This window comes from Erinaceus europaeus, chromosome 15 (genome assembly GCF_950295315.1).
Source record: "Erinaceus europaeus chromosome 15, mEriEur2.1, whole genome shotgun sequence".
Taxonomy (NCBI): Eukaryota; Metazoa; Chordata; class Mammalia; order Eulipotyphla; family Erinaceidae; genus Erinaceus; species Erinaceus europaeus.
In genome coordinates, this window is record NC_080176.1 from 21,674,492 (window position 1) to 21,689,276 (window position 14,785).

Sequence of the window (14,785 nt, forward strand, 5' to 3'; positions counted from 1 at the left end):
ATCACGACTCAAGCCACGGAGACTCCTCTCCGGAAGAGACAGTGCTGACTCCCAGGCTGTCCCGACATGGTGAGCTCTGGGGCACAGCAGCTGGAGTGAGACTGGGGGGGCAGGTTGTGCGGTGTGGAGAGTGACGTGGGGCTCTCCACCACCTCCACGTCTCTATAACCGACAGCTCTTCAGGGGCCGGCTGTGGTGCACCGGGTTAAGTGCCCACATTACAGGGCACAAGGACCCAGGTTCGAGCCCCCGGTCCCGACCTGCAGAAGGGAAGCTTCACGAATGGTGAAGCAGGTCTGCAGGTGTCTGTCTTTCTCTCAGCGTGGGTTGTTAGCAGGCTCTGATCAGCGCCTTGCCATGACACCAACAGCTATGACGTCACGTAAGAGCCCAGCCAGGAGGCGAGGCAGATGACCTCCTCCCTAGAGACGTCCCCTTGAATAAAAGTCACCACTAGAGACCAAGTACTTCAACTGGAAGAGCCAAACACGTCCAGGCTGCAGTAAACAGGAATACAGATCTAAGAAGAAAGACAGCCCCACCGGCTGGCAATGTGGACAGGAGGCCATCTGAGGCCTTGAGCGCACATAGTACTAAGTGCAAGGATCCGGGTTCAAGAATCCAGATCCCCCCCTGCAGGTTAAGCTTCACAAGCAGTGAAGCAGGTCTGCAGGTGTCTCTCTGTCCCTCTATCTCCCCTCCTCTCTCAATCTCTGTCCTGTCCAATAAAATGGAAAAAATGGCCACCTGGAGCAGTGGATTTGTTGTGCCAAGCCCCAGAGATAAAACCCTGGGGAAAAAAAAAAAAAAAAAAAAGAGAGAGAGAAAATGCATTTAAGGCAAATTCAACATATATTCATGACCAGACAACAAAGGATAGCCCCTTAGCAAGCGAGACAGGACAGGGATGTGTCTGACCTGTGGCAGCTCCCCCAAGACCGATACTCCACTGAAAACCCTTTTGAATGCAGTACAAGCAAGCACGGGCCACCACACAGCGCAGTCCCGTGAAAAAGGCCCAGGTCCAGTGAGAAGCCAGAGCTCCCACCTTCTGTACCACAAAGAGAACTCTGGTCCAGACTTCCGGGGGGGGGGGGGAGAGAAATGTTAGTGGCAGGTGACCAAAGGGCTCTGAACCTCAATTCCATCAGGACCCCGAGAGAGAAGAAGGCCTCACCCCACCCACACCTCTGCCCGCCACAGCAGGGCGGGCCTGGTCCCCAGGGACTCGGCAGGCCACAGGCCTGGAGCAGCTGAGGGATGGACAAACCACGTCAGGCGTGGGCAATGGACAGGGCCAGTCCTCAGAAGGGGCTGCCTGTTTCCACCTGGCCTCAGGGCGGGGACTGCAGAAGCCCTGTCCCTGTGTCCCCTCCCGGGAAAAAGGGCTGTGACACCTGTGCCGGCTGGGGCAGGTGGCCACTGAGATGTAATAGCCACTGAGACTGTGGCCACACACAGGGTGTGGCTCCCCGGCACATCCCACCTCATCCAGGGGGCTGCCCCTGCCCAGCGCCTTCACCCCCAGGGTATGGGGGTGGGATCTTCTCTCTCAGACGTCTTCTGCAGCCCTGTCTGTCTATCCCCACCCCCAGGCCCGGGAGAAGTCCGGCACTGAGTGCGCCTGCCACGCTGATGCCTGGCCGCCCCCACCTGAAACAAACAAGAGAAACCTTTGAAAGCAAGATTACAGCAGACATCAGTAGAGCAGACCGAGTGGGAGGAGTGTCTCAGTGAGTTGCAAGCTTCTCTTTGAAGATATCAATGGAGGCATGAAGCCTTCTTCCAGACGCCACCGATGCCGGGAAGAAACATGGATGTAGACTCTGAGGCCAGAGGGAGCCATTACTGGGGTCACTTCTGAGGCGGGAGGCCTTTCGGGCCCTTGAGCCCCATGTGGGGCGGAAGGGAGCAGACAGCTGGCCTTCTGTGGCCCCGTTCCCGCCTGGTCCCCACCTCAGCCTCAGGGTCTCCTCCATCAGTGACCAGGGACTCCGATCCATCTTCCAGAAGCATAAGCTGGGCTGCCCCTTGCGGCCACATGTCCCCAGGTCCCTGGTCCTCCCACGCTCTGCTGGCTGGGCTGGCATGGCTCCTGGGACACGGGTGATGCCCACATGCAGGGGTGGGACAGGCCCCGAGAGTCCTCCCTGGGAACAGGCACGGACCCAGGACCCAGGAAAGCAAGGCTCCACTCAATCTGCGTGACTCCCATATGGCCCTGGCACAGCCTGTCCCCAAGGGGGCTAGAAACAGTCAGTCACTCTGCGGTGCACCCCATGGTCAGCATGCCACCCAGCACCCATCCCAGCAAAGGGCCCCCAACACCCAGTGCTCCTGTGCTAGCTCTGCCCCCCCGCCCCCACAGCAGCCAGCACGGTTTCCCCAGCCCACTCCCCCCCCCCCACCTCGGCCTCGAGCTGCCCCAGGGCTCCGTGCTGGGCATCCTTCTCATCTATGACAGCGCCTAAGGGAGATATCACCTTGCATGACACAGTCAGTTACACCTCAGGAGGAGAGTTAATGGAGGGAAGGCAGGTCAACCTTGTGTACACTTGAAGGATTATTAAAAAGAGAATGAGCAGAGCCGGCCAGATGTGTGACCCCAGCACACACACACACGCACACGCACACGCACACGGACACGGACACAACATAAATACAGGAAGCAGCCCTGCCCAACTTGCAGGGCTCCAGCACCCTGTCCAGAAGGTTCCATTAGCATGCAAATAGCTGCCAGACAAGGAAAGGAGAGCAGGAGTCCTCTAATCAGCTTTAACCCCTGGAATCAGGCAGCAATCTGCTCTGACAGCGCTCACAGCCCTGTCCCCTGGGGGCCTCACACCCAGGCCTGCCAGGAGCTGTGGGGACAGCTGGGGAGGGTGGGGGGCAGGCCTTCTGGGAGCTGTGGGGACAACACCCAGGGTCTGCCTTGGTGCCGGCCACCACGCTCTGGAGCAGGGCCCCTGTACCACCAGTTGGCACCCTGGCAGAGGACCCTCTAGCCACTAAGGGCACTTGTCCACCTGGGCCCGAGAAGCCTCAGGCAGAAGGGGGCACCATCCTCCTCTGCCCAGACCCCACCGGTCCTCCACACAGGACCAGGGATGGCAGGGAAGGGGCGCCCCACCCAGGAGGGGTGCCCACATGGGGGAGGACAGGGAGATTCCCTGGGCAGCTGCCCACCCTGCCCGCAGGCTGTGGGCTGGGATAAACCACGTTCCTCTCCTGTAAGCGGCTGCAATTCTCTAACCACAGGTTAATAAAAGCTGCCAGTGAAGGCTAAGCAGTGGGTCTCATTTATTTAGAGACTTCATGCAGTGGCAGAAGGAACCTTTTATAAATGCTTATTACACAGAGTGCAGAAGGCCAGAGAGACAGTCCCAGGGGCAGGGGGACAGGGACAGGACAGCTTGCCCCCCCCTGTTAACCCAGCAGATGGCCTGTCCCTGGGCCCCTGCTTGAGCAATTAAACCCACACAGTTTAGAGAGCTCCAGGGAAGGCCATGCCCCATCCCATCTAAAGACGGTGCCAAGGCCCCTCCAGGAAGGCCGTGGGGGGCAGGCCATGGCCCCTGGGGCCCAGGGCGTCCGCCCACAGCAGCCTCTCTGAAGGCCCCATGTCAAGGGCCAGAGGCTGGAGCGGTAGGCCAAGTCCTGCTGGGAGATGCTGCTACCCCAGGGGACACCCACCCAGGGCCTACCCTCTGCCTGGCCTGGGCTCCCAACTGGGTGTGTGTGTGTGTGTGTGTGTGTGTTGTGGGGGGGGGAGGCTCCCGATGGATAGCTGGTCTGCCACCAGGCTCAAGGACACTGCAGCTCCTGGTTTGCCCAGACCCCCCCCCAGCTCCCCCAGCCCCTGCCCCCCCCAGCCCTACCCAGGTGCTGCCAGCCCCCTCGACCCACCCAGGACCCCAGACCCTGCCAGTCCCCCCCCAAGGATCACCCAGACCCTCCCTAGCACAACCAGCACCCCCCCACCGGGCCTGGCCTCTGCAGACTCAGGGCCTCAGAAAGGCCCCCCTCTACTTCCTCCCTCTGCTCTGAGACTCCATCCACTCTGCTGCCCAGGGAGGGAGGAGACCCGAGCCACCCACATTAGGACTGACACAGCAGGGGTGTCGGGAGGGGCCAGTCGTGGGGGAGTCGGCATGGGCACGTGGCAGAGAGCAGGCCCTGCCCCACCATGGAGCCCTGCCACACAGTGTGGGAGCCTCCCCCATAGAGCAGCTTCCCTTCCTGTGAAGTTAACCGGAGGACACTGGCTGCACACGGCAGGCGTCCCTGTCCGGGCAGGCTCTGCGCTGATAATAGATGACAGTTAATACTCCCTCCTGCGCGTCCTGGTCTGTAAATACAGCGCCTCCGCGGTCCTGGTCTGTAAATACAACGCCTCCGCAGTCTTTAATAACTGTTACGGCCACTGGGAGCGTGCCACGCGGGGTACTGGCTCTGCACACACACAGACGCATGACAGCACCCCACTCACTCACACATGCACACACACACAGCAAACCCCTCTGTACACACCACACACTCACAGATGTGCAGACGTTCACAGACCCACACACATATCACATGCATCCACTCACGTGAACACACGCATGTGCAGACATACATACTCACAAGCAAAAGCATGTGCCCAGCACTCTCAGACACTCAACCCCTGGACACCAGGGTATGAGGGGCTGGGGGGCCCTGTCCCTGGTGCTCAGAGGACTCTGGGTGGCTCTCAGGACCTGGGTACGGTCAGGGGAAATTCAGGGCAAGAGGAAGCTGGGCTACAGGGGGGTACTGCCAGGGGGCGGAGTCCCCACTGCCCAGGAGGGGTGCCCGGTCCCACACCGTGTCCCCAGGAAGGAGGCAGAGGACAGTGTGTGTGGCCTCAGGAGCACAGGGCGCTTGGCCACCCCAGGGAGGGTCCCCGGACACTGGATAGCACCCTTGCTGCTCAGGGACGTGGCCAGGCCCCAGCACAGGAACCCTCAACTTCAGTTCCCCTGAGGTAGGGAGGGGCCTGCAAAGCAGGGGTGGGAGTGTGGGGGTGGTGGCGTCCCCATCTCCTTGAAGACAATCAGCCCCTCCCCCAGGACAGAAAGGAAGCACGTGACCTGGCACATCTCCCACCACCGGGGGCAGGAGGCCAAGACCACAGCCAGGCACAGGGTGGCACCACCCGTACCCGCTGGGGACAGGCTTCCTGACTGGGGGCACAATGCCCCAGAAGGGAAGCTGACACCAAGAGAACACAAGGGTGGGGCAGAGCCCACCTGAAGGGTGCCCGTGGGCTTCGTGGGACAAGGGCAGCCAGCGGCAGTGTGGGCCCCTCTCCCTACCCCGGCCAGGCCAGCGGGTGGGCGGGCAGGCGAGGTAGAGGCCCAGGGCTATTTTTAGTGCAGCCCTGCGGGAGGCTGGCGGGACGCCAGGCCCAGCGTGACCGTCAATTTTCACCTGCAGCCGCTTCCTCTCCTTTAGGGATGAAGGTTATTCAAAGATTTGGATTTCTTGGAAATTGAGTGAGAAGGAAAGCAAGGCCCCACACGGATGAGGGGTTCAGAGCCTACTGCCCGGCCCGCGACCACCGTGTCCAGGTGGGAAGGGGTACCAGCGGTGGCCTCCCCGTCTCCATATGCAAAGCTGGTCCTCACACTAGGTGAGGGGCTCAGATATCCCCAGGGAGGCAAGCCAGGTCCAAAAGGTGACAGGGAGTTCACGTCACTTTTCAGAACCTCCAAGTCAAGTGAAAAGCGTGGGGTGGGGGGTAGGGAGAACCCCCAGGAAGATGCCCCTTCAGCCAGCACCCACACAACTGGCCCACCCTGGGTCCCACTGGCTTCCTTAGGGTCGGGCAGCTCAGACCCTGGCTCACGGGGCTTCACGAATTGATGGCGGGAACATCTGCTTCCTGGAAGGCCCCCAGACTGCACACAGGGGCCATGGAGGAGGGACCGGAGGGACAAGAGGACAGAGACCAGCCTGAGGGCTGTGCCAGGCCAGGCGGCCTGTGTCTTGTCCTGGGGGTGGCCTGACAACTGAGGTACTAAAGAAGGGAGGGGGCAGCTGCCCTTCCCCAGGCTTGTCTGAACACCCCGTGAGGACGATCAGCACAGCTCCTGGCTGCTAATCTAAGTCACAACACAGAAAGAAAGCAGACATGCCTGAGCCCCAGGACACAGGAGCTGGTCGGTGCCCCCACCCCTGCAGAACCCCAGGACACAGGAGGTGGTCAGTGTCCCCACAGCCCCCAGAGCCCCAGGACACAGGAGGTGGTCAGTGCCCCCACACCCCCCAGGACACAGGAGTTGGTCAGTGTCCCCACAGCCCCCAGAGCCCCAGGAAACAGGAGGTGGTCAGTGTGACGCAATGCCCACAGCCCCTGGGGACACGCAGAGCTTTCTAACAACCTGGAGTGGTATTTCCCCTCAGACCCGGTGAGCCTCCGGAGTTGACCAGATATAACAGGAATGTCAGCTGGGAAAGGAACCTGGAGGGATGGTCTATTAACACCTGGAAATCTAACTGCAGAACCAGGAGGGACTTCTGCTCTGTGTAGGGGTACAGAGTGGGGGTGTGGTAGTGTGGTAGTGTGGTCTGGGGTGAGTGTGGAGGTGTGGGTGGCCTGGGTGTGGCGGGAGTGTGTATGGGGATGTGTGGAGGGTGTGGGGGTATGTGGGGTGGTGGTGTGTGGGGTGTAGGGTGTGGTGGTGTTGGGGATCTGGGGTGTGGGCTTAATAAGCAGAGGGCACTCTCCCTCAGCCTCAGAACTGTGCTCTGAGAGGGTCCCCATGCCCAGCTATCTGGGTGAGAGAGATGCAGCTCAACTGTGAGGGGTACAGGCCCCTAACAATGCCAGGACCTGAGGTTAGTTAGTGTGTCCAAGGGAAGGGGGTTCCCGGGACTCACAGGCAGATAGTTCTGGAGTCCCCAGGGCTGAGTGTGTCAGAACAGGAAGAAGGGTTCCCCAGGGCTCATACCCAGACAGCTCCAGGGCCCACTAGGACTCATGCCCTGACAGCTCCAGGGCTCACACCCAGACAGCTCTGGGGTCACAGGCCTCATAGGTGGTCTGGCCTGTGTTCCCTGGACCCCACACAGGGAAGGGAGAGGTCACCATGGCTACACGGCTGGCCACAGCACTGACAGACCCTCATGGCGATGGGGAGGACCACAGCTCTCTGAGTGTGGGGTGCCGGGCAGGGGTTTCCCTTAGCCCTCAGGAGGCTGTCTTGGCCCACATTCAGGGGGGGGGGGCGCAGTAGGAGGTGCAGCCATGCCAGGCCAGACCGGGTGCTGCTCTTGTCTCACAGGACAGTAGTTTGTGTTCACTCAGGTCCGGAAGCCAATTTCTAAGCGCCAAAAATAGTCATGGTATTTCACCAGGTGATTACACCCTCAGCTATCAGCAACAATTAAACCCTTAGCCTGAGGAGCTTAATGAGTCTTGAGGCACCGTGCGCCCCCCCCACTCAGGAAATGACAAGCGAGCTGATGGGACCCTACCAGGGGCACTTGGGCTGAGAGCACTTGGTCCCACAGGCCTAGCATGGAGCCGCAGGGGGCAGCACACACCGGGCTCCCTTCACGACTGGGTCGGGGGGTACTGCCGGCATCCAGAGGCTGGGAAGAGTCACCGCCTCCCCAGCCCAGGACGGACGTGCAGCCACCTCACAGAGATGGCCAGATGGAGCCTGTGTGCCAAAGCCACTGGAGGCCACCTGACCAGTCTAAACCAGGACATCATAACCACTCTCCTTCTCAGCCCTGCCTGGAGCACAGGGCAGGGGCACTGAGCAGGGGAGGGGGTACAGAACAGGGCAGGGGGACACAGAGCAGGACAGGGGCACTGAGGCCGGGCAGGGTCAGTTCACCCTCCCTGTGTGTCCAGGAGGGATGCTTGTTACAAGTGTTTCTGCAAAAGCAGGGGACTTGTCTAGTCACTGAGGTGCCCAATGGCCCCTAGGAGCTCTAGGCCCACAGCAGGCAGCTGCAGCCATCAGGGGGACAGTGAGGCCTTAGGCTGCTCACCAGGCCAGCAGAGGCAGGCAGAGGCCGTGCTGAGGTTACCTCATAAGGGAGAGACAGAAACAGAGTGAGACTGAGAAGGAGAGATGAGAGGGAGACAGAGACAGAGTGAGACAGAGAGGGAGCTTTACTCAGCTCTGGCACAGGCAGCTGTGGGGATGGCCCGGGGCCTCAGACCTGCAGGTCTGGATTCCTTGCGGCAGTGGGCAGCTTTGGCATCTGCAGGAGCCGCGTGGCCGGTGCTGTTTCCCAGAGCACCAGCCAGCCTCGTCAGGGGGACTCCCACCCACCATGGATCCTGCTTCCCGAACCCTGGCACCTGCTTCCAGCCCCACCCAGTCAGGCGGAGAACGTTCCAGAGCTCGCCCCCCACCTGCGCACCTTAGTGAGCAGCAGCACCCGCTTCTGCAGCCTCCGAGCCAAGGCCTCCTGCGTTTCCCGCCGCCGGCGCTCCTCCAGCAGCTGTCCGCCGACCTCGCGCACCTCGTCCTGGAGCAGCTGTCGTGCCTTCTCCAGCTCCCGGGCACTGTGGGGACACGGGGGGTCAGCGGCCAGGATGTATGTGGGGGGGTGCAACGGGGGCAGCTCCTCGTGGGGTCACAGGGACAGGGAGCAGCTCCCCACCAGGCACGAGATCCTGTTCAAGTTTCACACCAAGGTGCACATTCTCCCTCTCCTTCTCTCTCCACACATGGCAGGAGGACGTGGGGCCTGGACAGAGCTGCACCCACTGTCTGAGTGGGCGGCCCCTGCTGGCCAGGTGTGAGCCCCAGGAGCCTTGCCATCTCCTCACAGGAGGGCCTTGCAGCTGACACGACTTAAGAAACGTCAGCCCCAGGGGCTTCTTTCCTCTTGAACCTTCCGCTCAGAGGAGACACAGCTAACCTTTAGAGGCGTGTCAGAGTGTGGGAACCGCTGCCCCACTCACACAGCACTGACAGCGGGCGGGCAGGGGCTCATGTCTGCAGAGGGGTCTCTGGAGGATGGCACGTGCCGGGGACAGCCCAGTGGCCATGGGCACCCCGAGCTCCAGCGGGAGGCTGGGAAGCTTCTGGGAAAGACGCTGGCCTCCCGGCTCCAGCAGAAGGCAGCCTCAGCAGATCAAAGATCTCAAGACATAAAATAAAACATCATCAAAGAGGGAAAGTGTGGCGGAGATTCTAATGATGGGAAGAGAGAGCCTCTTCGCGCAGAAGCCAAACACAAACAGCTGAGAGAGAGAGAGAAGAGAGAGAGAGAGAGAGAGATGCACCACGGCCCAGCTGGGAGACCTGGAAAATACTGACCTGGGGTGGGGGTTGGGGGGTACAAAGGCAAAGGCTCCTGGACAGACACACGGACATAGCTGCTGCCACTCTAAAGCGCCTGTCTCACGCAGAGAATGTTGCCCAGTCAGAAGCACGGTGATGAGGACCCAGGAATGTGGGAGTCCTCCCCACCTGGTGATTGTGATCCAGAAAGACTGGCCTCATGCGGCCCAAGTCCGGCTGGTGGTGCCCGGACCCCCACCCCCGGCCCAGAGCAGACAGGGTCACCCAGGGACTCATGGCGACGCCTGGGTAGGAGGTTGGGAGGAGCTGCCAGCTTTTTCATTCTCCTAGTTACACACACACACACACACACTCTCTCTCTCTCTCTCTCTCCTGGAAGGTGGCCGTGTAGGATGCAGCCCCAGCCCCCAGGGCTCGGTCACTGCCTAGGAAAAGCCGCTGGGACCTCAGAGTGTGCGTGAGGGTGGGTGGCAGTGGACAGATGGATGGAGGGTTGGCACGCACAGGGCAGAGCCACTGCACCGTCCCCAGGGTGCTCTGCTGAGCGGGGAGAGCTGCCAAGCCAGAGATGGGCACGGGCCTCCTGCGTGGTGAAGGTCAGAAGGTCCTAGAGGGTCTTCCTGGCCCAAACCCGCCATGTCAGTCTACCAAGTGTGACAGGGCCATGTCAGCACATGACTGCTTCCGGAACCATCTCAGCCCCCATCACTGGTGGGGTGGGAGGGACCCATGTGTTCTTGATGGCTCTTGGGCCACATGTTTTCTGATCACGTACATCCCCGCGGTGGTGGGCATGCGAGGCTGGGAGATGGCTCGCACGGGCTGCCACCATGCCTCTCTCTCCCCATCTCTGTGTCTTTATCTCTGTCTGAAGTGAAGGTGCAGGAGGGTGGGGTGTGAAGCACTGGCACCCCAAGAACAGCACCGTGTGGAACCCAACTGGAGGTCTGCGTAGTGGAAGCCAGGGGCAGAGTGGCTCAGGGTAGAGGTGGCAGGAGACCCCACCCCAGGAAGACAGAGCAGCCCGCCCACCCAGTCCGCAGGCTCCTTTGCTGGCCCAGGCCGAGCCGAGCCGGAAGGGCCTCTCCCACAAGGCCACTCCCCCCTTCTCCAGCCTCCGCTCTCCTCTGTCAGACACTCTCAGTGAAAACGGTCTTTGTGCTGGAGGCTTTGAGCAAGTGATTCATGAAAAGCGCTGACACCTCTCTCCCTCCGCCTGCTTCCCGCCAGGTGTGGAGGCTGCTTCCCGGCTCAGGAGGAGGCCGAGGTGGGAGCGGCCAGGACACACTGCTGGGGCTGGGGGGGGGGAGGGGAGCACCCCATGGCCACAGAACAGCCCAGCACAGGGCTCCCCCAGCTGAGACGGGCTCCTGGCATGTGGGTGGGGGGATGAGGGGCGGGCATCTGCTGTCCAGGGCCGTGAGGCCTCACTACCTGGGGTTGCCGGGTGACAGTGGGTTGGGAGGAGCCTGGACCTGCATGGGGTGCCCGCTGCACCCCCCAGCTCAGCTCCACTCCCAGATGGGCCCAACAGGCCAGCGGAGGAGTGGACGCCCCTGCTTGCTGTGCTGGCTGTTATGGATGGTGCCCATCTGCACGTATCTGAGGAGAAGAATCACCTGGTCACCACTGCCCACAGCCAGAGGAGGTGCCGCCTGCCCCCTAACCGGGTAAGACCCATAATCCTGTCATGGGGCCCATGGCTCCCGCCATGGCAGGGCCAAGGCACCACTGTCACCACTGCCAGCCCCACACCCAGCCACACCCACAGACGGCACCTGAGCAGATGGACTCTCGGGACCCCTTCCCCAAATCTCCATCCCAGTTATCCAGGTCCTACAGCTCTGTTGTGTTCCCCTAGGGTCCCCTCACCTGGGGCACCACAACGGGGACCCCTCAGGGGAGACCACCGGGCCTGGCACAGCAGGTGCTGTTAGTCACTCAGCATGACCAGGCCACTGACCCCTGCAGGCCACACAGGCACAGTGGTACCTCCTGCTCCCATTCATGGGGTTGGGGGGAGATGAAAGAAGCAGCGGAGCCCCAGGAACACAACCTCTTCCCACACGGCCACCAGAGCACAGCGGCAGGGCATGGGACTTGCAACACTGACAGCTGGTGGCCGCTGCTGGGGTCAAAGGCTTCTCACAAGGCAGATGGGGTGACGTCAGGCCAGGCGCCTGCAGGGACGGACGTGACGACGCCCCTTTTGAAAACCTGCTGACCAAGGACCCCCAGCTCCCAGGCAAGTGCGGCGGCACCGTGGGGGTCCCGCACCCGATCGCTATTCAGTGCTGGGAGCGGCTTAATTGGTGCTTCATGGCGCCATTGTGTCCCGCCAGGCACGCGAGGTGTAATTATGGTGGAGAGCGGCTGATTCCTGTCATTCACGCAGCAGAATGAGCACAGATGTTTCGGGCGGGCAGGCGGGTGGGTGGGGGCAGATGACACTCCTTCCTGCACAACTTTCTCTGGAGTTTCTGAGTGGGAGCCGCGGCGCAGCCCTTTGTCTTGGTGCTCTCAAAGGCCGGTTCCGCTTGGTTCCAGTCACCATTTTCCAGGAAACATCTGTGTGAATGTGCTTTGTTTCCACACAGGTTCCCAGGAAGGGTGGGTGTGACAAGTCCCCGCACCCTGGAGCAGTGCTGACCGGGTGTGAGGCAGGGGGTGCAGCCAGGAGGGGTCCCTGCTTGCTCCCCACCCTACCCCACAGAGGACAGCCCCAGTCGGGGCCCAGATGAAGCCTGCTCTCCACGGGCCAAGACCATCCACCTGGACCCCTGCTGCCCCTGCACAGCCGCTAGGTCCGCATCCTCCTTCTATGCTGGCACATCTGTGTGTCCTAGGGCCGTGTTTAGAGCCTCTGAAAAGCCCCAAAAGGGTGGCTGTAATGTACATTTTTTGAGCACACTGACTGAACTTTGCCACCACTGGAGCTATTCTGGACTGTCTGCTAAGAGTGATTTAAAAAAATTTTTTAACATTCATTTAACATTTAAATGTTAAATAAACATTAAATGTTAACATTTAACATTTTATAATAAATATTCTTTTACTGCCCTTATTTTATTGTTGTAGTTACTATTGTTGTTATTGATGTCATTGTTGTTGGATAGGACAGAGAGAAGAGGGGAAGACAGAGAGGAGGAGAGAAAGATAGACACCTGCAGACCTGCTTCACCGCCTGTTAAGCGACTCCTCTGCAGGTGGGAAGCTGGGGGCTCGAACTGGGATCCTTAGGCCGGTCCTTATACTTCATGCCACGTACGTTTAACCTGCTGCGCTACTGCCCAACTCCCTGCTAAATGTGTGACTTTTTTTCTTTTTTAAACTTTATTTTTTCCCTTTTGTTGCCCTTGCTTATCGTCATTGTTGTAGTTATTATTGTTGTTGTCTGTCTTCACTGTTGGATAGGACAGAGAGAAATGGAGAGAGGAGGGGACGACAGGGGGAGAAAAAGATAAGACACCTGCAGACCTGCTTCACTGCTTGTGAAGCGAGCAACTCCCCTACAGGTGGGGAGTTGGGGGCTTGAACTGGGATCCTGATGCTGAATCATGTGTTTTGTGCCATGTGTGCTTAACCCACTGTGCCACCGCCCAGCTCCCAAGTGTGTGATTTAAGGATTAAGGTCTACATCTTATGGGGCCTGGTGACAGGTCCGGGGACCTGCCCAGGTCTCATTTGGCACCCTCAGAGCCAGGGCTGGCCACGGGCGGCAAGGGAGGCCAGAAGAGGCCACGGCCGGGGTGTAGAGGCCAGGCTGCCGCCCACTCTGCAGTGAGCCCCTCTGCTGAGACCCCAGCCTCCACAACACACAGTCCCAGCAATCTCAGAACTTCCTGAGCCTTGGCCCATCCCTCTGCTGACTGGCCCAGCCCATCCAGGCCCCTTGCAAGTGGGCACCTTCCTCACACTGTACCCTGGCTCCTCTAGGGGATCCCCAGTGACGAGCTCCACCCCTGCCCATCGGCCTGAATGGATATTGCCCTGCCCCAGCCCTCACAGCCGACCCTACCTGCTCTGGGAGCTGAAGCAAAGGCCGAAGCCCTTGGGGCAGCTGGGGGACAGGGACAACTAAGGGTCTCCCCAAACACCCCCACACACACCCCCTCAGGGAGGCAGCAAAGTGGCCCCAGACCTCACTGTGGTCAAGAGCCCTTGTTCTCACAAAGCCAGCACTCCCAGCCAAGGACATGGGACAGAGGACAAATGCAGGACAAGGGACATGGGACAGGCCACAGGACAGGGGACACAGGAGACAGATGCAAGACAGGACAGGACAGGGGACAGGCTGCAGAACAGGGGACACAGAGACAGATGCAGGACACAACAGGGGACAGACCGCAGGACAGGGGACACGGACTGTTGGGGGGCAGGCAGGCTGTGAGTCCCTGTGGTCAGCTCCCAACACCTGGCGTCAGGGGCAGAGGAAGTGAGCCAGGGTGCTCTGCCCAACCCCCAACGAGGAGTAGCACTCTGGTGCAAGCAGGAGCTCTGAGCAGAAGGCAGGGGGCGGTGCAGAGCTGCCCCAGGGCCCAGCTCCCAGGAAGACTGGCGGGTGGCACCTTCTGGAAGCAACTTGGGTTCTGCCACCCCAGCTTGGAGCAGCTGGCTCTCCTCAGACTGTCAGCAGCCCCTCCTGTGACCTTGGGGGGTTGCAGGGACATGCGGGGGTGCCTGTGAATCCGCAGAGGAGCGGAGTTGGTTCACCCGCTTCCTGAGCCGGCGTCTGCAGCTCCTGAGTGAGTGACAAGCAGCTTTATCCTCCAGGTGCCAGAAGGGACTGCACCCACAAGGGTAGGGGCGAGGGCCGGCACGAGGTGGGGTGGGACACCCCTGCATCAGCCCGGTCTCCCGTCTCCATAGCACATACCCCACTTGCATGTGCCCAAATGAAGCAGAAGCAGAGGCTTAGGGGACCCTGAAGTCAGCCCTCCACCCGGTACAGACAGCCCACAGGGCCCCCTAAAAGCTGCAGGTCAGAGATGTGACAGGGTGCTCTGCAGGGGGTGCAGGGCCCCCACCCGAGCTGCTCTGAACACCCCGTCTCCCATCACTTTGTTTCCCCAACAGCACAGAGCCTCGGGTGTTTAGAAACATAAAATGTAGTAATTATCTGGGCGATTGCTTCCAGAGGGAACTGTAAACAGCAGCCTGGTGGGCGGGCCAGGCAGGCCTACCCTCACCCCACCCCAACCCCCACCGAGAGGCTCCCTCTCCTGGCGGCAGCAACATGGCAGCAGCATGGCTGTTAGCCCCACCCGGGGGCTAACAGGAATCCCCCTTCCACCCAGCGCTCCCACCCCGGCCGAGTGCCCACCCAGCAGAGCTCACAGACCCTGTGGGAGCCTCTCAGAGTGGCCATGGCAAGGCCTGTCCTGAGGCTGATTCCAAGGGGCTCCTGACAGAGACGTCCGGCTCAGCTCCCGGGCCCAAGGCACCCCAGAGGGCAGCACCCACCCTATGCCCACAGGTCCTTGAGCTGCCCC

The 14,785-nt window shown here is 60.7% G+C and overlaps 1 protein-coding gene across 3 annotated transcripts in view; it reads right to left on the minus strand.

Annotated features, from left to right (window-relative positions):
• MAD1L1 (mitotic arrest deficient 1 like 1) overlaps positions 1-14,785 on the minus strand; it is a 68,839-nt gene that overhangs the window by 23,311 nt on the left and 30,743 nt on the right. For all 3 annotated transcript variants that reach the window (XM_060173179.1, XM_060173177.1, XM_060173178.1), the window contains one exon: positions 8,404-8,548. In XM_060173179.1, coding sequence (XP_060029162.1) covers positions 8,404-8,548 — 145 coding nt within the window. The remainder of the gene's footprint in view (positions 1-8,403; positions 8,549-14,785) is intronic.